We start from the raw sequence: 24,008 nt of genomic DNA on the forward strand, positions 1-24,008 counted from the left end.
TACTCACTGGTCACGTGACATCTGTATCTTCACAATCCACATTAGGTATTGCTCTGCCCTGGGATAATGTTATTTCACTTGATAACTATTTGTAAACTAAAAGCTAAACTCAGAGGTTGTCAAGAGACCCTTGAGTTTTTCATGGCAAACCGATAATAAAATATACTCTTGAAATGTTTTCCCCTATTCAGTTCCCTATGGTTATTTATTTAAAAAAAAAAAAATGATCCTTTGACAACAAAAACTGGCCAAAGCACTAAACAAACTATGATCCTCTGTGCTCTTCGACATGGAATTGAGGTATATATGTTAGAATTGTCTTATTTCATGCAAAAAGCAGTCCAGACATTGATCTACACTTTCCAAAACCCCTGTACCCACTGAGGTCGAGTGACAAATTCTGTCTTGAAAAGACTGACTAAATAGGGAAGGAATCTCAACTTCCTAAGCACAGATTTATCATAAATTTTTTTTAAGGACAGGAAAAAAGCAAAAATAGGAAATGAGCTTATTTATTTGTCCTCAAATTCATGATTACACCTTCATTCCCATTTCATCAATTATCTACAGAGCACCAATCACACACAAGGCATCTTGTGCGAAGTGCTGCCTGCAGATAAGTCAGTGAGGGGCCCAGTCCCTGTCCCTTCAGTTGGCAAAGGAGAAGGCACACACACAAATGACCACGACCACCGGCCAACTTAAGGTGTGTCTGCTTAACAGGCACTGCATCTCCCACTCCTCCCACCTTATGAAAAGTGAAAGTCCCCAGTCATGTCCAATTCTTTGTGGCCCCATGGACTATACTGTCCATGGAATTCTCCAGGCTAGAATACTGGAATGGGTAGCCTTTCCCTTCTCCAGCGGATCTTCCTAACCCAGGGATTGAACCCAGGTCTCCCACATTGCAGGTAGATTCTTTACCAGCTGAGCCACAAGGGAAGCGCAAGAATACTGAAGTGGGAAGCCTATACCTTCTCCAGGGGATCTTCCTGATCCAGGAATCAAACTGGGGTCTCCTGCATTGTAGGCGGATTCTTGACCAGCTGAGGTGTGAGGGAAGCCTTTGCACTTCTGATCAACCCAATCTTGCTATTCTTTTTCCTTTTCCCATTCCACTCCTTTTTAACCCTTCCAAAATACTATATAATTGACTTACGTACTCCATGTGCTGTTTATGTAGGCTATTTCCACAGGCTAGAATGTAAGCTCCATGAGAGATACAGAAATGAGAGAGGGCTCGATCCCAAATCTGGTACATAACAGGCATCAATAAATGAATGAATGAATAGGTAACAAAGGTCAGAGGGAGCATAATTGAGGTTCAGAGGCAAGGAAACACATCCAAGTGGGCAGAGGTTTTATCAAGTGGGTGGCATTTGAGTTGACCTTGCAAACTGAGCCAGACATTGAGGTATTCCACACAGAATAAAGAGAATGAGAAGAAAAAGGTGGGGATGTCAAAAATGTGTTCCCGGTTCAGGGAGGTCCTCCACTCTGCCACTTAGGGGAGCTGTGATGGCACTGAGTCACAGGACTGCAAAAGCGTAAGTACTGACTGATAAAAGTGCTGAACACTGAATCCAAAAGACCATATGGTCTTCGTGGGAGTTCAAAATACATGCAGCCAACTTGACACTTCTCACACCTAAACTGGAATCGTGAGGAAGCAAGGAGATCCCCAACTAGACACAGAAGCTAAATCAGCCCCTTTCAAGCACCAGGCTGAACGCTGATCCCTAGATCCCCGCACAGGACACAGGGCAGCCAGTGAGGGGGAGCTGGTGTGTGAGCACCCCAGTCTTACGTGTGTGCGTTCAGTTGCTCGGTCACGTCCAACTCTTTGTGACCCCATAGACTGTAGCCCGCCAGGCTCCTCTGTCCTTGGGATTCTCCAGGCAAGAAGACAGGAGTGGGTTACCATTTCCTTCTCCAGGGGATCTTTCCAACTCAGGGATGGAACCCTGTGCCACCAGGGAAGCCCAAGCAAGCCTGTAACACACACCCTCAGGGCATCTTTGTCATGGACCACTGAAGTCTGGCTTACCAAGGGCCCCTCTGTGGCTGCAATTCACACAGCTCACTGGGTTTGAAACCTGACTAATCACACCCAGGTCTGGGAGGAAGAAACATTTGTTTCACAGAGATTAGTTACTTAAAAGTCCCAGTTTGGGAGCAAATCTCACAAATAAGGAACATTTACACACAATGTAATGAGTTAAACTTCAGTCAGCCATCTAGAACCTGAACTCTGCAGGCAGTCATTTTCTGAAATAAGATTCACCAACACAACTGCCACGTTATTAACGAGGCAGAGAAGTGGGGTTTGAAGTAGCAGAGAAGGTTTCTCTGAGGGGAAAAATCCAAAAGCACCTGAAATCTTTCAGCATTTAAAAAACAAAACAAAACAAAACAAACCTTTGTTCTAAAATGAAAATTTCCAGCCAGATTTCTGTTAGGAAAAAAGGGAAAAGAAAATGTTCACCACTCAAAATATCAGTCTTTATGGGGTATAGTTCTGGCCTCAGCTCTGGGAATTAAGCTGTTCAAGGGGCTTGCACAAAAAGGGGAGCAATTTGTCTTGCTGCCCCACGGCCAGGCCCACCCAGTCTTTAGTAAAACAAATCTGTCAGCTAGCATGACTTCCGGGTGCTAAGACCACACAACAAGCCCGGAAGAGGGGTGGGGGATGAGGGGTGAGTCATACTCCTAAATGTCAGCTTTGAGACTTCCCTGGCAGTCCAGTGGTTATGACTCAGCAATTTCAATGCAAGGGGCACAGGTTCAATCCCTGGTCAGGGAACTAAGATCCCACAGGCTGCAAGGCACAGTCAAGAAATTGAAACGCAAACTTAAAAAAGAACTGTCAGCACTGCCTAATGCTAATCACTGAAGTTTGCAAGATGTTACCTGTACTGAGCTCGTCGCTCTCAGGTGGCTCCTGGGGACACATACCAGGTTGGAGGATAGAAAGATAAACCTTGACAAGGCCCCGGAGACAAAGACAAAAGACAATTCTTCTGCAGGGCAAGCCCTTTATTATTTTGTGTGATGGTGTCCAAAATGAAAAAGCAAAATCAGCGTCATGCTGTCGCCTAACCCTTGCACATTCCTACACACACTATTTCTGGATATCACCCAATGAAAGGAGAATAGACACTCACACAATAGACATTTCACTTACTGCAATGCAACCATTGTGCCTTTCCTACTGTACTCAGATGGTGAACACAACCCTGGCACCGCCAGCGAAAACCACTGTGAAATGAGTTGATGAGTCAGCCAGACTTCTTAGGAGGAGAAAGAAAGGTAGGGGAAAACGGGATGCTTTAGGAAAATAGGTTTAGTTTCAGAAAACCTGTGACTCTAAAGCAGTACTGAGATTCTCATTGAGGTTGTTTTTTTAATGTTTTTAATCCCAGTGTCTTCTTGCCTGCAACTAGACTAGTTTTGGGAAATGTGCCATTAAGGCTTATAGGAGTCTAAACAAAGACAAAAGAAGATGCTGGGTATATTTTAGAAGAGCTCTTTTTTATCTCCCTGAAGCTGCAAGATCTTTAAGGATGGACAATGCAAAGGGTTCAGAAACAGGCTTGGGAAAGGGGATGCAAGGCCAAGCCACTCTCCCATGGGGCCAGGGAGATGCTCTGACTCCACAGGAGGCTGGGAATCCCTGCCTCTGGGGCTGAAGGGATGAAAACAGGAAAACTGATAGGAAGAAAAGCATACAATCTACTTAGTGACCATGGGTCTGCTCAGATTTCAGATTCCAGAATGACTGTACTCCCCTGTGGTAAGGGATAATCTTCAGAATTAACATTCAGAACCCACTCCCTGCCCCACCAGGGACATGGACATAGACAATGTTACTAATAACACCACCAGCTACCATTAATTGGTAATTTTCTGTTCTTGCAAATATTTTCTTTGGGAAGACAGGAGGAAAAAAGTATCTACCAAAAATCTACCCCAAATTGTGAAAGTTGTATAACCTGACTGAGGATACTAATCTCACACAGAATTTCATGTAGTGGGAAAAAAAATATTCAAAATAACTTTCTAAAAAAAGAAATAATGAAGTCTAAAGGAGGCAAAAATGGAGGAGAAGTTTATTATATAATAATAAGAGAATCTTTCAAAAAGCAATTATGTATCAAACCTGACTTGGCTATCAAGAATTCTGTCTCCATAAGTTATGGTATAATGACTCTCTTGGGCACCAAGTATAGATAATGAAAACTTTAGTTGAAACCCATTGTCTTTTGCAGGAGAATATTATGTTGTATCCTTTCTTTCTTAACCATTTACAGTAGACCTAAACCCATTCCACATCCACACACAAACGCACCCATGCACAGACAGAACATCATGATCCAGGAAATCATTCGTCTGCTTCCTCAGCACCCCTACCCACAGGGCCCTAGGCACAGTGCATAGCATCCTCAGGACTCAGAGGCCTTCAAAAATAGATACATACTTATCCATCAGGTCCCGTGCTATAAAGAGCAATATTGCATAGGAACCTGGAATGTTAGGTCCATGAATCAAGGCAAGTTGGAAGTGATCAAACAGGAGATGGCAAGAGGGAATGTCAACATTCTAGGAATCGGCAAACTAAGACGGACTGGAATGGGTGAACTTAACTCAGATGACCATAATATCTACTACTGTGAGCAAGAATCCCTTAGAAGAAATGGACTAGCCATCATAGTCAACAAAAGAGTCCGAAATGCAGTACTTGACTTGGATGCAATCTCAAAAACGACAGAATGATTTCTGTTCAGTATCACGGTGATCCAAGTCTATGCCCCAACCAGTAATGCTGAAAAAGCTGAAGGTGAACGGTTCTATGAAGACCTACAAGACCTTTTAGAATTAACACCCCAAAAAGATGTCCTTTTCATTATAGGGGACTGAAATGCAAAAGTACAAAGTCAAGAAACACCTGGAGTAACAGGCAAATTTGGCGTCGGCATACAGAATGAAGCAAAGGTTAACAGAGTTTTGCCAAGAGAACACACTGGTCATAGCAAACACCCTCTTCCAACAACTTAAGAGAAGACTCTACACACGGACATCACCAGATGGTCAACACCGAAATCAGATTGATTATATTCTTTGCAGCCAAAGATGGAGAAGCTCTATACAGTCAGCAAAAACAAGACCGGGAGCTGACTGTGGCTCAGATCATGAACTCCTTATTACCAAATTCAGACTTAAATTGAAGAAAGTGGGGGAAACCACTACACCATGCAGGTATGACCTTAATCAAATCCCTTATGATTATATAGTGGAAGTGAGAAATAGATTTAACGGACTAGATCTGATAGACAGAGTGCCTGATGAACTATGGATGGAGGTTCGTGACACTGTACAGGAGACAGGGATCAACACCATCCCCAAGAAAAAGAAATGCAAAAAAGCAAAATGGGTGTCTGAGGAGGCCTTACAAATAGCTGTGAAAAGAAGAGAAATGAAAAGCAGAGAAAAGCAAAGATATATCTATTTGAATGCAGAATTCCAAAGAATAGCACAGAGAGATAAGAAAGCCTTCCTCAGCGATCAATGTAAAGAAATAGAGGAAAACAATAGAATGGGAAAGACTAGAGATCTCTTCAAGAAAATTAGAGATACCAAGGGAACATTTCATGCAAAGATGGGCTCGATAAAGGACAGAAATGGGAGGGATCTAACAGAAGCAGAAGATATTAAGAAGAGGTGGCAAAAATACACAGAAGAACTGTACAAAAAAGATCTTCACGACCCAGATAATCACGATGATGTGATAACTCACCTAGAGCCAGACATCCTGGAATGTGAAGTCAAGTGCGCCTTAGAAAGCATCACTACGAACAAAGCTAGTGGAGGTGATGGAATTCCAGTTGAGCTACTTCAAATCCTAAAAGATGATGCTGTGCTGTACTCAACATGCCAGCAAAACTCAGCAGTAGCCACAGGACTGGAAAAGGTCATTTTTCATCCCAATCCCAAAGAGAGGCAATGCCAAAGAATGCTCAAACGACTGCACAATTGCACTCATCTCACATGCTAGGAAAGTAATGCTCAAAATTCTCCAAGCCAGGCTTCAGCAATACGTGAACCGTGAACTTCCTGATGTTCAAGCTAGGTTTAGAAAAGGCAGAGGAACCGGAGATCGAATTGTTAACATCCTCTGGATCATCAAAAAAGCAAGAGAGTTCCAGAAAAACATCTATTTCTGCTGTATTGACTATGTCAAAGCCTTTGATTGTGTGGATCACAATAAACTGTGGAAAATTCTGAAAGAGATGGGAATACTAGACCACCTGACCTACCTCTTGAGAAACCTGTATGCGAGTCAGGAAGCAACAGTTAAAACTGGACATGGAACAACAGACTGGTTCCAAATAGGAAAAGAAGTACGTCAAGGCTGTATATTGTCACTCTGCTTATTTAACTTATATGCAGAGTACATCATGAGAAACACTGGGCTGGAGGAAGCAAAAGCTGGAATCAAGATTGCCGGGAGAGATGTCAATAACCTCAGATATGCAGATGACACCACCCTTCTGGCAGAAAATGAAGAACTAAAGAGGCTCTTGAGAAAAGTGAAAGAGGAGAGTGAAAAAGTTGGCTTAAAACTCAACACTCAGAAAACTAAGATCATGGCATCCAGTCCCATCACTCATGGCAAATAAATGGGGAAACGGTGATTTTGGACTCCAAAATCACTGCAGATGGTGACTGCAGCCATGAAATTAAAAGACACTTACTCCTTGAAAGGAAAGTTGCGACCAACCTAGACAGCATATTAAAAAGCAGAAACATTACTTTGTCAACAAAGGTTCATCTAGTCAAGGCTATGGTTTTTCCAGTAGTCATGTATGGATGTGCGAGTTGGACTGAAAAGAAAGCTGAGTACAGAAGAATTGATGCTTTTGAACTGTGGTGTTGGAGAAGACTCTTGAGAGTCCCTTGGGCTGCAAGGAGATCCAACCAGTCCATCCTAAAGGAGATCAGTCCTGGGTGTTCACTGGAAGGACTGATGTTGAAACTGAAACTCCAATACTTTGGCCACCTCATGCGAAGAGCTAATTCATTTGAAAAGACCCTGAGGCTGGGAAAGATTGAGGGCAGGAGCAGGGGATGACAAATGATGAGATGGCTGGATGGCATCACCGACTCAATGGACATGAGTTTGGGTAAACTCTGGGAGTTGGTGATGGACAGGGAGGCCTGGCATGCTGCAGTCCATGGGGTCGCAAAGATTCGGACACAACTGAGCAACTGAACTGAACTTACCCATCCTACTCTGCAACCAAAATGGGAGTTGTTAAAAACCCAGCATCTGCAGAAGAAAGACTAAAGAGCACAAAATAAAATGCTCCAATCTGCCAACTGTGCGGCTGAACAAAATGCCCAGTGTAATTTTCGAAACTGAGGAACTCAGTGCTGGAGGACCCCATTTTTTATTCCTCCATCTCAAGTAGAGTGAACTGGAGAAACAGTAGATGAGAGATGGATAGGCGGACAGAGGGACAGACTGAGGGCAGGATGAAGGGAAGGGTGGGTAAGGGCATGAACTAAAGGCAAGCCCACCTGGGAAGACGGCCCAGCTGGAAGTGTGGGCGGGTGGGCAGCAATGAGTAATCAGAGTGACCTTCTCCACAGGATTATTCTCAGAAAACGGGCTTCAGGGACTGCAACACTCACATGAGATTTCTAGGGAAACTGCAGACAATGTTTAAAATGTCATGAAAAGGCTGAGTAATAGAAGAGTTTTTATGAGAAGTTCTCAGTCTTCAAAATTAAAATTTTCTGTATGCTAATGAAGACTATTATGAAAGTTACATTATAGTTATTGTAGCTCAAAAGCCCGGTAGAAAAGAACCCGTCATTCTGTACTTGGGACAAGAACGGGGATGGAGACAGGTGTAACTGTATGGGAATTAAAGACACAGAGTAAGTTTGAAAAGCAGATTTAGCACATGCTACAAATTAGGAGTTTGGGAACTGAGACCTGGAGTCACAGAATCTCTCAGCACTATCTGATTCATTTTTAAAAAAAGAAAAAGAAAAATCTCTCTCTGCACAGTGTTCTCCTTCAAGTTTACAAAGTGCTTTCTCGTGTCAGCTCCCATGTGCTTTACAAGAACCATACCACCATATGACCCAGCAATCCCACTACTAGGCATATACCCTGAGGAAACCAAAATTGAAAAAGACACATGTATCCCCAATGTTCACTGCAGCACTATTTATAATCGCTAGAACATGGACGCAACCTAGATGTCCATCGACAGATGGATAAAAAAGCTACAGTACTTATAAGCAATGGAATATTACTCAGCCATAAAAAGGAATGAATTTGAGTCAGTTCTGATGAGGTGGATAAACCTAGAGCTTATTATATACAGTGAAATAAGTCAGAAAGAGAAAGATAAATATCATAATATATATGGAATCTAGAAAGATAGTACCGACGAAATTATTTGCAGGGCACCAATGGAGACACAGACACAGAGAACAGACTTACGGCCATGGTAGGGGAGGGCAGGAAGGAGAGGGTGAGATGTATGAAAAGAGTAATATGGAAACTTACATTACCAAATGTAAAGCAGATTGTCAATGGAAATTTTGGAGAAGGAAATGGCAACCCACTCCAGTATTCTTCTCTGAAGAATCCCACCCATGGACAGAGAAGCCTGGTGGCTACAGTGTATGGGGTCACAAGAGTTGGACATGAAGGAAGCGACTAAACAACAAATGGGAATTTGATGTACGACTCAGGGAACTCAAACAGGGACTCTGTAACAACCTAGAGGGGTGGAAGGGGGAGAGAGATGGGAGGGAGCTTCAAGATGGAGGGGACATAGGTGACTCATGTTGATGTTTAACTTACATGCAGAGCACATTATGAGAAACGCTGGACTGGAAGAAACACAAGCTGGAATCAAGATTGCCGGGAGAAATATCATTAACCTCAGATATGCAGATGATACCACCTTATGGCAGAAAGTGAAGAGGAACTAAAAAGCCTCTTAAAAAAAAAATAAAAAATAAAAAGCCTCTTGATGAAAGTGAAAGAGGAGAGTGAAAAAGTTGGCTTAATGCTCAACATTCAGAAAACTAACAGCATGGCATCCAGTCCCATCACTTCATGGGAAATAGATGGGGAAACAGTGGAAACAGTGTCAGACTTTATTTTGGGGGGCTCCAAAATCACTGCAGATGGTGATCGCAGCCATGAAATTAAAAGACGCTTACTCCTTGGAAGGAAAGTTATGACCAACCTAGATAGCATATTCAAAAGCAGAGACATTACTTTGCTGACTAAGGTCCATCTAGTCAAGGCTATGGTTTTTCCAGTAGTCACGTATGGATGTAAGAGTTGGACTGTGAAGAAGGCTGAGTGCCGAAGAATTGATGCTTTTGAACTGTGTTGTTGGAGAAGACTCTTGAGAGTCCCTTGGACTGCAAGGAGATCCAACCAGTCCATTCTGAAGGAGATCAATCTTGGGTGTTCTTTGGAAGGAATGATGCTAAAGCTGAAACTCCAGTACTTTGGCCACCTCATGAGAAGAGTTGACTCATTGGAAAAGACTCTGATGCTGGGAGGGATTGGGGGCAGGAGGAGAAGGGGACGACAGAGGATGAGATGGCTGGATGGCATCATGGACTCGATGGACGTGAGTCTGAGTGAACTCCGGGAGTTGGTGATGGACAGGGAGGCCTGGCGTGCTACAATTCATGGGGTCGCAAAGAGTCGGACACGACTGAGTGACTGAACTGAACTGAACAAAATTCTGTAAAGCAATTATCCTTCAATTAAAAATAAATTAATTTTTTAAAAACCAACAACAAAAAAACCTGAAGAAAAAGAAAAAGAAAAATCTCTCTCTGCACAGCGTTCTCCTTGGAGTTTACGAAGTGCTTTCTCGTGTTAGCTCACACATGCTTTACAAGAAGGCGGGGTCAGGGGTGCTGTGATCTCTGTCTGGCAAATGATGAAACTGAGTCTCAGAGGCTCAAAGGTCCAAGACGCAGTAAATGCAGAAGGTGGGACTAGAACACAGGCCCCTGCCTCCTGAGCCAGAACTCATTCGCCTAGTTTCAGGTGACTATGAATTTCAATTAATTTATAAAAGAAAAAGACACTTAACATGCTACACCTTCCCAGGAGGGTGACAGGCTAAAGGGAGAAGGGGGATATTGGCGCTGGTGCCTTGAAGAACGCATAGGAGTCTACCAAGTAGAGGACGAGATGGGAGGGGAAGGAGAGACTCAGCAAAGGATAGAGCAAAAGAACACAGAAACAGAAGTGTGCTGCTCGTTCAAGAAGCAGCTCAGTGCAGCTGACGCCTACTGTATAAGCTAGAAAAGGAAAACTAAGCATGAAGATTAAAAAAGTAAGCAGGAAATTGTACAACCCTAACAGAGGTCTGGAGAAGGCAATGGCACCCGACTCCAGTACTCTTGCCTGGAAAACCCCATGGATGGAGGAGCCTCATAGGCTGCAGTCCATGGGGTCCCAAAGAGTCGGACACAACTGAGCAACTTCACTTTCACTTTTCATTTTCATGCATTGGAGAAGGCAATGGCAACCCACTCCAGTGTTCTTGCCTGGAGAATCCCAGGGATTGGGGAGCCTGGTGGGCTGCCGTCTCTGCGGTTGCACAGAGTCGGACACGACTGAAGCGACTTAGCAGCAGCAGCAGCAACAGCAGCAGCAGCAACAGAGGTCAGTTATTACCAAAAAAGAAAGTATCCTGTGACCTAGTGACCCTGCACGTGGAAGTGTGTTCAATGACTATACATGCCCATGTACAGAAAGGCTTGTGTACAATGTTCTTCACGGCTGTACTTTCCAGACCAGCCAAAAGCCCAAGCATTCACCAATAGAGAACTGATTAAATTATGGAATATCTCCACCATAGACTACTTCCTATCAGCTGTAAAAGAATAATAATAATCTCTATTTCTATGTTCAGCTATAGAAAACTCTTTAGAAAGCTTTTAGCTATAGGAAACTCTTTAGAAAATGTTACTAAACAAAAGAAAGCCAACTGCAAACTAGAAATTGTATGTTAAAAAAAAAATCAAGTCTCAGAATATTGTATATAATGTGCTACTTTCATGAAAAAAGAAAAGGCTGCATATACAGATTTATTTGCATTTGCATAAAAAATGACAAGATGAGCAAGAAAAAAGGATTACGTAAGATGAGAATTTTAATAGGAGGAAGAGATTAAGACTGCTTACTGTAAACCTTTTTAATATTATTAAATCTTTGAACCAAATCATTTTATCACTTATTCAAAATATAAAATTACATTAAAAAGTACTTTTACCCAAATGAGTTTAAAAATTTATGTGCACAAAAAAACCTGCACACAAATTTTACAGCAACTTTATTCAAAATTGCCCAAACTTGGATTCCACCAAGATGTCCTCCAATAGGTGAATGGAAAAATAAATCGTGGTATATCCAGGCAATGGATTATTATTCAGAGCAAAAAAGAAACATTCTATCAAGCTTGGAAGAGACATCAGTGAATCTTAAATGTCTATCACTAAGTCAGCCAATCCAAAAAGGCTACAGACTATATGATTCCAACTATATAACCTTCTATAAAAGGGAAAACTATGAAGACAGGGAAAAGATAAGGGGTTTCCAGGGGTTAGGGGAAGGGAGAGATGACTAGCTGGAACATAGAGGATTTTTAGGGCACTCAAAATACCCTGTATGATAGATGGATACATGGTATTAGACATTGTCAAACCCCAGAGAATTCACAACACCAAGAGTGAACTTTAATAAACTATTGACTGGGTTAATAATAATGTATCAATACAGGCTAATCCACTGTAAAAGATATCAAGGCAAAATGTTAATAATAGGGGAAACTGGGAGGCAGGCAGCAGGGGTGGTGAGGGATTATATGAGAACACTCTGTACTTACACTCATTTTTCCACAGACCTAAAACTGCTTTAAAAATGGCTATTAATTTAAAAGAAAAGAAAGAAAAGTGAACAGGATGCCAGGCAGGAAGAGTTCTGAATGGCATACCAATCAGCCTGGATTCTCATCTTATAAACAACAACCCAACATTTTTAAACGAGGCCGTGACAAAGCTGTGATCTGGAAAGAAAAGTCCAGTGACCCTGCAGGGAACAGAATTCAGGGGAAAGAGACCTGGGCACGACTAAGCAGATCAAAGCAGAAAGGAGATGGGGGCGGGTGTGAATGGACCGGGAGTGGTGGGGAGACGGGGACACAGGCAAGGAAGCAACCAGACTCAGTGGCCTCTGACCCTGTGCATCCACAGGTGAGTTGGAAAACATGGGTCAACGCTTGCTTCTGGTTTCTAGAATAAACTCTATGACAGACAACAGAGCTGTCAGAGGAAGAGAAGCAAATGAAATGGGAACAGTGAATTTGGTTTTTGACCTGTGAAGTTATTTTACCTGCAGCATACGGATGTGAAAACATGCCAAGGCAACTCAGAACACAGATATGCAACAGAAAAAAGGTCAGGCTGCCTAGCAACTACCTCTGGTATGTATCAAACTGCGCTTAGTTATTAGGCAAGGGGACGTAATTTATGGTGTATTTGAGGTGTACACCATAAATACATGGTGTATTTGAGCATAATGTCTCATAAGTAGCGAAAGGAATCTAGTCTATTTCCTAAAATGATTGTAACCATGAGAACAAAACAGATAGAGTCATTTAATCTATGTCCCAAAAAAGAAAATAGTTTTCTAAAATATTTATTTCAGTTATACTTATAAAAGGTTTTGCATTCGAAAGATCAGCCCTGGGTGTTCTTTGGAAGGAATGACGCTAAAGCTGAAACTCCAGTACTTTGGCCACCTCATGCGAAGAGTTGACTCATTGGAAAGACCCTGATGCTGGGAGGGATTGGGGGCAGGAGGAGAAGGGGACGATAGAGGATGAGATGGCTGGATGGCATCACTGACTCAATGGACGTGAGTCTGAGTGCACTCCGGGAGTTGGTGATGGACAGGGAGGCTTGGCGTGCTGCGATTCATGGGGTCGCAAAGAGTCGGACACGACTGACTGACTAAACTGAACTGAACTGAACTGTACTTACTATGGCTACTAAAAAATGACCCCCAAATTTAGTGATATAAAACAATCATTTATTATGTTCATGAATTTGATGCATCAGGAATTTGGACAGGGCACAGAAGGGATGGTGTGAGTCTATTCCATGGAGTCTGAGGTCTAGAATTTCTGAAAGGGCATTCACTCACACATCTGGCAGTTGGCACTGGTTGCAGGTTCTCCATGGGGGCCCCACCGCATGGTATCTGCTGGGTTCCTCCCAGCATGGTGCCTGGGAACTTAGGGCTAGAGTCCCAAAGGAGGGAGACAAGCAGAAGTCAGATCGTTTTATGACCCAGCCCTGGAGGTTAACAGCATCACCTCCATCAGGTTTCACTGTCTGATGCCACCAAAAAGACTCATGAAGATTCATGGCAGGGGTGGGGGGTATAATCACCCCCACTCCATGGAGGTGTGTCCAGCACACTGTGAGAAGGACATGTGGAACGGGATTTGTTAGAGACATCTTCAGGAAATCTGCCCACATGAAAACCAAAGTGTTCCAGTGTGCATGACTCTCTGGGAAAAAGAAACATGTAGGGAAGGCAGCCAGGGAAGGTCAGTAACAGCTCAAACCAAGCCAACTTTATCCATATCCAGTCCCCACTGTCCCAGAAACAGAAACATTCAGATCTAAACAGCATGGACATTCAAACATTAATGAAGACCCATTGAAAACCTACCATGAGCATCAGAGAACCTAGCACTCTTCTCTGCCCATAAGAAAGGAAAGTCCCACTGCAGTTTAGGAGCCTGAACCAAGTTAGTGGTGCAACATCAGAGGCAAGTGGTTCTGGCCAAAGTCCTGTGGGAGACAGTCTGCCACTGCCCCAACCACAGACTGGAGCCATGACCTTCTCAACTCTGCCCATTCATCTCAGTGCTCCTGCTGAATTCACCGAGCATAACCAGCTCCTTGTAGAGTGCTATTGCTTTCTGGCGATGCTTAATGCTTTTAAAAGGCTGAAACAGAGATTCAGATGAGAAAATGAAATACACATGGATGAATACCCATTTAAAATGCACAGTCACCAGAAAAATTGGTTTATTTTGTAAACTATAAAACACCAAAGGAGATTACGTCAGTGGCAAGAGATTGTTAATTTATTAGCCCCCAATTTTTTTCCTCTAAATTTTTCATCCTTCAACAATTACCATCTAAACACATACAACTAACTATACCATAACCAAGAAGTTTATTCCATGAATGCAAAGATGGTTCAATTTATCATTAAATAGAAAGTAAAAAAACAAACAAACAGGGGATTAGCTCCTGATTATCTCCTGATCTTTAACAAAATGTAACACCTGTTTCTCAGGGTTTTTTAAAAGCATTCAAAGTATGAACTGATGTACACTTTCTAACATGACAAAATGATATGAATCTCCATTCCAAAACCAGCATCTTACTTAATATGGAAGCATTAGAGGCTGCCCCACTTAGGTCAGGAACAAGGCAAAGATACCCACTTTCTCCACTGTTATTAATACTGAATCCAAGCCATAAGCCAAACAGACGAGAAAAGAAGAGATGTAAGGACAATTAAATTATCCGTATTTGCAGGTTTTATAATAACATAGCTGGAAAATCAAAGCGAATCAATAATAAAAGCTGACACAATAAATAAAAGAATTTAGTTTGAAAAGTAGAATGTAAAATTAACATAAAATAGCCATCATGATGATTTGAGAGAATAGCATTGAAAAATGTATATTACCATATGTGAAACAGATCACCAGTCCAAGTTCGATGCATGAAACAGGACATTCAAAGCCAGTGCACTGGGAAAACCAGAGGGGTGGGATGGGGAGGGAGGTGGGAGCAGAGTTCAGGATGGGGGACACAGGTACACCCGTGGCTGATTCAGGTCAATGTATGGCAAAAGCCACCACAATATCGTAAAGTAATTAGCCTCCAATTAAAATAAATAAATTAATTTTTAAAAATAGCCATCATGAAAGTCTGACAGCACACTCTGGGAATATGGACAAACTGGCATTGTCTTACAATGCTGGTGGGAATGTAAAATGGCACACCACCCACAGAAAGAAATTTAACAATATATAACAAAATCACATGGGCTTCCCAGGTGACTCAGTGGTAAAGAATCCTCCTGCCAATGCAGGAGACTCAGTAGACAGGAGTTCAACCCCTGGGTCGGAAAGATCCTCTGGAGGAGGAAATGGCAACCCACTCCAGCATTCTTGCTGGGATAATCCCATGGACAGGGAAGCCTCATGGGCTACACACCATGGGGTCACAGAGTGCTGGACATGACTGAGCAAGCAGGCATAACAAAACCACATGCTTATATACCCTGTGACTCAGAAATCCCATTTCTAGGCACCTATCCCCCGAAATATTGACTGAACAGGTACTTAAGCATTCAAAATAAGAATTGATGGATAATTTTTTAACATGATAAAAATACATAAACCAAGACCAGACACTGTGACAGGTGTACAAGGCTATTATGCACACCAGCACTACTTGTAATAGCAAAAGAATGGAAAACAATCCAAGTGTCTATCAATATGAGACTGATTAAACTAGGATTACATTCATAGAATGAAACACTACACAGTTCTAAATGAGGAATGAAGATGGTCACTCCAGATGGGATGACTTGCAAAACAGTTTCAGTTGAAAAATTCAAAGTGGAAAAAAGTATATATAGCATGCTACCATTCATCTAAGGAAGGAACAAAGGAACTGGGACAAATATGCATATATATATGAGTGTGTTTGCGACATATACATGCAAATTTTTAAATGGAAGGATAATCCCCAAACTTCCAAAACATTATTACCTATAGAAGAAAAGGGAAATAGAGAAATGATACAAAGGTAGAAGCTAGACTTCTCTGAATATATTTTGTTTCACAGATTTGACTTTGGAGTGGGTAAATAGTTTACTTAATTATAAAACATGTGCCATCGCAATGAATTCTCTTTGGACCCAGGTTTTTAAGGCTACAAACAAACAAGAATGGAAAGAGGAATCAACAGAACCCACAAGAGAGTTCTATGGGTAAATGGGTTTCCACATTAACAAGTCAAGGTGCTGGGCAAAGCCAGAGAAAGAAAATACATGTTAATGGAGAGCCAGTGACACGTGACTTACCTCAACCTTGCTCTCAGGTTCATGATCAGCAGCTGAGAAATACACGACCTCTTGGACTTCATCCCTGGGCCGAGCTGAATTTTTCCCAAATACCACCAGACCGTCCTTTGCACGTGGCGGGAAGGCCACAAAGCAGTAACTTGGAGGAGCTACAGCCATCCTGAAAAGAGAGAGATGCCAGAGAGAGAATGGAAGCGGGCCTAACGTGGAGTATTCCACCAGTGAGCTCTTCAGACATATTTCACCAGCTAACTAAGTTTTAGTGTTGAACTGTGTGCAGCGAGCTCCTTTGGAGATCCCAGCTGGCAAATGAAGCTGGGGTGTCTGGAGTAGAATTACACAGCCACTGAGACCAGATACTCTTAGTACTCTGTGGGATTAAATGAGCTCAGATTTGCAACAGAACACAGTGACAGCCAAAAGCGCAATGACGTAGGAGAAAGGAAAGGAGGTTATTGTTCCAGGCAGAAAACACATACCCACTGCAATCTGTCACAGCAATAGAAAAATAAATAACTGTACCTTAAAACAGTGCACGACAGAAGTGCCTCTTGATCTAGAGGGCCACAGCTACCCTGTGATAGATTTTGGAGTGCTGATGGGGAAATGGGTCTCGAAATAAACTGAAAGATACCTCTCTCTTTTTATCTATTTTTACTCTACCTCAGTGACATCACACACAATCATCTCTAGGCTTTCTTCTCACCTCTCCAGCTGCTCCTGGGCTGGCTAGTTCTCTTCCACCTGGCCACTAAATATCTTCACAGCTTGGTCCTTCCTTCCTCATTTAATGCTCTTTCTGGGAAAACTCATCCATGCCCAGAGCTTCCCATGTCATTTACAAGCCAATTACCTACACATAATTCCAGCTCAGTTCTCTCCTTGAGTTCTTTACCCACACACCCAGCCTAACTGATATCCAAAGCTGATTTCATCATCTTCCCCAAACTGGGTCCCTTCTTAAGGTTCCCTGTCTCAGTGGCCAGCTCCATCATCCATCTCATTGCATCAGAATCTATCCTTACCATGTGCTTCTCCATTACCTAATATATCACGAAGTTCTGTAAATTCAATCTCCTAAATCTCTACGTTGCAGCCATGAAATTAAAAGACGCTTACTCCTTGGAAGGAAAGTTATGACCAACCTAGACAGCATATTCAAAAGCAGAGATATTACTTTGCCGACTAAGGTCTGTCTAGTCAAGGCTATGGTTTTTCCAGCAGTCATGTATCGATGTGAGAGTTGGACTGTGAAGAAAGCTGAGCACCAAAGAATTGATGCTTTTGAACTGTGGTGTTGGAGAAGACTCTTGAGAGTCCCTTGGACTGCAAGGAGATCCAGCCAGTCCATTCTAAAGGAGATCAGTCCTGGGTGTTCATTGGAAGGACTAATGCTAAAGCTGAAACTCCAATACTTTGGCCACTTCGTGCAAAGAGTTGACTCACTGGAAAAGACTCTGATGCTGGGAGGGATTGGGGGCAGGAGGAGAAGGGGATGACAGAGGATGAGATGGCTGGATGGCATCACTGACTCAATGGACATGAGTTTGAATGAACTCTGGGAGTTGGTGTGATGGACAGGGAAGCCTGACATGCTGCAATTCGTGGGGTTGCAGAGTCGGACACGACTGAGTGACTGAACTGGACTGAACTGAAATCTCTACGGAAACTATCCAATTTTTCCCACTTGTACTGCTCCTACCCAGCACCAAACCACCATCATCTGTAAGCCTGGATATATATATATATAAAATAGCTATATCAGCTATTAGTCTCTATCCAAAACATTCCTCACATTGCACCCAAAGTGACCTTTTTAAAAGAAAGACTTGGGGACTCCCCTCGTGGTCCAGTGGTTGGGACTGGACACTGACATCACAGGGGGCACAGGTTCAGTCCTTGATCTGGGAACTAAGATAATAAAATAAAAGGAAGGTTTGATCATGTCATTCCTGCTTAAAATCCTTCATATTGTTCCCACGGTTCTTAGAATAAAGACCCAAAGCAGATCAAGCCCATGTCATCTCCCAGCCTCATCTCATACCATAATTCACCCCTTCAGTCTCTCAACTCCAGGACAGAGGCCTTTTTCTAGTTTCTCAATACTCCACAGCCTTTGCACAGTACTCCTTTCCCTGATCAGTCAATTGTACTATACGACCACAATCTAAAACAGCCCTGTGATTATTTTATTACCAACGGTCAGTAATTAGTCTTTCTTCCCTCCACCAAAGTTTAAATATATGAAGGCAGGGACCATGTCTCTTTTGCACATCTCTGTAAACCCAGCACTACACAGTGTCTTCTGCAGGGTTACTGTTGTTGTTTAGTTGCTAAGTCCTGTATGACACTTTTGTGACCCCAGGGACTGTAGCCCGCCAGGTTCCTCTGTCCGTGGGATTTCCCAGGCAAGAATACCAGAATGGGTAGCCATTCCCTTCTCCAGGGGATCTTCCAGACCCAAGGACTGAATCCTCATTTCCTGTGTTGGCAGGTGGATTCTTTACCACTGAGTCACCAGGGAAGCCCTGCCTTCTGCAGGGTGTTCAATAAATAATGAACAAGTGTTCAGTTCTTCCTTAATGCTCCACCAAACTGCAGTTGACTCTCTACAGCTCTTTCTCACCCCCATGCTTCTGCACCCACTGAAGTCCCCCTCGCTTAGCCTCGCACATGTCCTTCAGGATCTGATTCAAAAACTCTCTCTCTTTCAAAAAGCCTTCTATGAAGAACTCTGTCATTTTCTCAGCATCCATAAACACTGATGCATCTAGTCTGTCTGAGGATAACATGCCTCTGTTATCTATAAATGTACTGCTTCAGATGTTTCAACTAAAGCTCCCTGAGGGCAGAACCTACGCCACCCAATTACAGTAGCTCATTCCCCAACTCTCTGAATTATAGACACTCAACAAACATTATTATTGAGCCAACTATCATATTTGTGCCATGAATTGCCCAACTTAAATGTGCTTTATTTTATGAACCTAAGATAAAATGTGAAGTAAAGCAATATTCTCAGAAAAGCAACCAGGATTCAAACCTCAGCCCTGCCAACGCCACCTACTAGCTGTGTGACCTTGAGCAAGTTACCTTACCTTTCTGAGCCTAAGTTTTTTTTTCCACAAATGTTTTGCTCCAGCCCACAGATTTATCATGAATATCAAATGAAATGAGGCTTGAGAAAATATTTTGTAAACTATGGAGGCTACCTGGGTTCTGACTGTTCAAATATAGCAGTGTTTCAAAAATTTCCATTGAACAGGTCAATTAAAATCAAGTCAACCCTCACTCACAACTAGAGCAGCTCACAAGTTACAGAGTCAACAACCTTCTGTGTTTAGAAACATCTTGGTGAAGGACAATGTTGCTACATCTGCACCCAAACTACTCCAGGTTAGTCTGCACATGCACACCCAGACTGTCAGAGCTCTCCCCAGCGGTGTTTCTGGCAGGTCCCTCTCCAGGGCACAGAGAAGCAGGGGAGTCCGTAAGTCTGAAAATCACTTCCTGCTGCATACATGCTCAGTTGTGTCCAGCTCTTTGCAACCGCCTGGACTGTAACCCGCCCAGCTCCTCTGTCCATAGAATTTTCCAGGCAAGACACAGGAGTGGGCTGCCATTTCCTACTACAGGGGATCTTCCTGACCCAGTGATCAAACCAACGTCTCCTGCAACTCCCTTCTTTGGCAGGCAGACTCTTTACCACAGCGCCACCAGGGAAGCCCCGGAATTCCTTTCAGCTCAGGGAAATAGCCTCCAGTCCTTTAAAGCGAAAGAAAAGGTGAGAAGATAACGAGTCTCCAGTTCTTTCTCCTCTTAATCTTTGCCATTTTCACAAAACCACATTATCTTCACATTTGTAGGGGACAGACAGATCAACCAAGACTCTGTGTATAAGAAAGACCTACAATAATTGTAATACGATGCCTTTGTAGAGGACTCCTAAAATTAGGAGGTGAGAGGAATTGCAGGCTAAGCCAAATAAAGCGAAACAGACACAGAAGAAGACAACATGCAGAAAGGACACATTTCCTTGTGTTTGTATGGTTCACATAGGCAATAGGAATTCCCCTCCTTCCCAACTGTTGGGCCATGTCAAAAGTACTGGCTTCGATCACAACTATGAACAGAACCTTATTTTACTTGATCCTTAAAAATGGTAAAAATCCACTGGTCTTGAATTTACAGATATATCTGCAGAAAACAAGCAACACAGACGGCTTTTCTGACGAGCACTTATTCTTCAGCCTGGACATCTGCTTGGTCAACAAGTCATCTGAATCACCTGACCGTGACCATTATATAGGCAGAAGTGCAGGGAAGCTGGCTTTTCTGCTGAATTTTGGGAATGATTGGGAATGCCAGAAGGAACAGAATTTTTATGTCTATTTTTTTTAATGCTAAACGAATCAACAAACTGTGTATTACAGCCTACAGCAAACTAGCCAAGGCAAATGGTCCATTTGCTTTTCCTAGATGACCATTCTACACAACGACTAGCCTCGGAGACAACTTAGTAGATCCTTGTCTATTCTCCAGATCAGTGCTGTCCAAAAGAATTTTCTGCAATGACAAAAATGTTTTATCTCTACTGTCTAACATGGCGGCCACCAGCCTCAAATGACAATTGGCATGTAGTTACTATAATTAAGGAATTAAATTTTAATTTTTATTACAAACTTTAGTTAAATTTAAATAGCCATACATGAGAGGTAGAAATTCTATTGGACAGAGCAGCATTACGACTTTCCAATAAACCCAGAAATAAAGATTTTCACATTGAGGTTTCCAGAAGCACTTTGTGAAATCATTCATTTGTTCCAGGGCTTCCTAGGTAGCCCTAGAGGGAAAGAAACCTCTTGTCAACACAGGGGACAGACGAGACGTAGTTTCAATTATCTTTGTGGGAAGATCTCCTGGAGGAGGAAATGGCTACCTACTCCAGTATTCTTGCCTGGAGAATTCCATGGACAGAGGAGGCTGGGGGGACACAACTGAATCGACTTAGCACAATGACACCTATTTTAATGACAAAAGGGCCATCACCCACTTATACTGAATTAGCAAAGAAGAGGCATGATACTTTCAAAAGACCAAGGAAAATAAATGTTAGGAAGAGGCTACTGAACTCACCACGTGAACTGAGTTTATAAGCAAGCTCCTTCTTCCAGAGACTAAAGGTGATCACGGCCCTGGAGGACAATTCCGCTTTCCTTGATGTGAATCTCACATTCCTAATTCTGAATATACCAAGAAAGCAGCCCTCATTGCTGGTCAGCTTGTCTCTTTACCTCCTAAATGAACTTTTGATACCTTCACTTCTCTTCAAACTTCTAACTACTTCCTCTAAACAGATATTTCACTTCCTAGTCCTCAAAAGACAGATGGCTGGGGGAGGGAGACTGTTTCAGAAGAAGGATATGCAGATTTCAAGGCCCTGAGGCTAGAGAAGGGAAAGGAGTCAATACATCGAAAAGTCAGTGCGGCTGAGGCCAGAGAGAATGGGAAAGAGGCTGAGAGGCAGGTAGTCAGGCTGGTTCCTGTTGGGTCTTGAAGGAGGTGGCAGGGATTTTAGGGTCTATCCCATAATAAACACTAAAGCCACTGAAGGCTTCTAAGCCTGGTTTTAGGAAGGAAATGGAACCAGCGCACAGACAACTTTTCAAAGAAGTTGCTACATTAGGGAGGAGGCAGTGTTAGGACCAAACTGAAGCCAGGACAGGCTCTAAGGGGCAGGCCCGCAGGCAGTGTAGCTAGACCAATCAGAAAAAATCCCCGTAGCCCCACGCCCGAGCCAGACCCAAGCCAGACCCAAGCCAATCCAGATAGGGATGCGAGGTTTAAAAGTCCCGCGGGCGCAGACGGTTTAACCAATCAGCTATGCTGTTACAGAAACAAAGAACCGTCTGTATAAAAGTATAGGTGATTCAGAACTCGGGGCCCTTGTTCCACTCCACTGCGTTGGATGAAACTTGGGCCCTGGCTGGAGCTAGCAATAAATTCCTTTTGCGTTTGCATTGCTGTGGATGTCTTATTCTCTCAGTTTTGGGGACTGTGACTCTGGGCATAACAGGCAGCACAGCAGATGGAAGGTAATTCCATTGCTAAGTGTCTGCTCTAAGGAAGGGCTTCCCAGGAGGATCAGACAGTAAAGAATTTGCCTGCCAATGCAGGAAATCTGGGTTCGATCCCTTGGTCAGGAAGATCCCCTGGAAAAGGAACTGGCAACCCACTCCAGTATTCTTGCTTGGAGAATTCCATGGGTAGAGGAGCCTGGAGGGCTACAATCCATGGGGTCACAAACAGTCGGCATGATTGAGCAACTAACACACATACACACACTCCAAGGAAATGATCAGGAATATGGATAAGATTTATACACAAAATAGTGCATTACATCAGTATTTATACAGGTGAAAAACTAGCCCAAACTTAACTGTCCAGCATCAGAGAAGTGGCTAAAATTTTATGCTATGTCTACATGGTGGAACACCATAAAACCATTAAAATGTTTGTGAAGCATTTTTAATTGAATGGAGAAATGGTGTGGGGAAGTGGAGGAGGGATCCAAAGTAAATTATCTTAACTATGTGAAAATATGCATAGAAAAAAACTAGAAGTAGTAGCCTGACCACTAAATGCTTTTTCTATATTTTCTTTTGTTTTGATTTTCCTATAAGTACTTATATTTATTTAATCACACAAAAAAGATTTAAAAAAATTAAACCTGGGAGTATTGCTAATTTAGGAATTTAATTTCAAATAAAAAATATGGCTCTATTTCTGTCCCAACATCTCCACATTTCAAAACTGGGGACTTCCCCAGCAGTCTAGTGGTTAAGACACTGTGCTTCCAATGCAAGGGGCCGAGGTACCAACCCCGGTAGGGGAACTAAGATCCTTAAGCTATGTAGCAAGGCCAAAAACAAGAAATTTCAAAACTGGCAAATTCTTATTTGAGTTATAGATAGGACAAATTATTTATTCAGTATTATAGTTATTCTCTGGTATTTTGTTTTCTTTTTTTTTTTTCCTTTATAGTCTGCCCAATTCAGAATTACTCAAGGAGTACACAAATTTGCATTGCTATTTTTTATACAAATAGCGGGCAGGCCTCCTACAGTTGCCTCCTTAAATAGGAAAAGAAAAACTAGCCAATTAGAAAGTCAATTTTCTGCTGACCCTGAGATGAAATTCTTTCAAAACTGACTCGAGGGATCTCAATTTTGTTCCCATTATCTGTCATAATATTGGATAACATACCAGATAATACACTAAAAAAATCTGAGATGTTAACTCATCTATATACCATATAAAATATGCATTTTGAAGTCTCTGTTTACAGTATTTTCATAAACTGCTAAATCATTCATGTATGACACAAAAGACTGACTTTACAATTTTTCTCCTTTCCCTCTATCTTATCCAGCATTATGAGATATCATAATCTCCTCTCTGAAGAAAAATAAAATAAATTTTAATTAACTCCCAATCATACATGCTAATGCAGAAATCTATTGTGCAGTTTTTTTTTCATCATTTATAATCAGCTTTAGAAAACAGAATAACTATTTAATAATGGGTTTTCTATAACTACACTCTACTTAAACCAGCATCAGAATCAATGAACAAAGCTTACTCAAGAAATAAAGAGATGACTGATGGCTTTTTTTCTTAACTTGCTCGCTTTGAGGCACAATTCTGAAGCAATCTCTGAGTCATGAGGATCCAGAAGTGGGGATGGGGGTACAGGATTATACTACAGGCC

The 24,008-nt window shown here is 42.3% G+C and overlaps 1 protein-coding gene across 3 annotated transcripts in view; it reads right to left on the reverse strand.

Moving 5' to 3' along the window:
* SCRN1 (secernin 1) overlaps positions 1-24,008 on the reverse strand; it is a 64,404-nt gene that overhangs the window by 25,912 nt on the left and 14,484 nt on the right. For 2 of the 3 annotated variants that reach the window (XM_018047104.1, XM_018047103.1), the window contains exon 2: positions 16,238-16,397. In XM_018047104.1, the coding sequence (XP_017902593.1) occupies positions 16,238-16,396 (159 nt within the window). In that variant the 5' untranslated portion in view covers position 16,397. Of the gene's footprint in view, positions 1-13,795; positions 13,913-16,237; positions 16,398-24,008 lie in introns of those variants that run through there. The other variant, XM_018047102.1, reaches the window with a different exon arrangement.

The sequence above is a fragment of the Capra hircus genome, chromosome 4 (assembly GCF_001704415.2).
Source record: "Capra hircus breed San Clemente chromosome 4, ASM170441v1, whole genome shotgun sequence".
In the NCBI taxonomy this organism is placed as follows: domain Eukaryota; kingdom Metazoa; phylum Chordata; class Mammalia; order Artiodactyla; family Bovidae; genus Capra; species Capra hircus.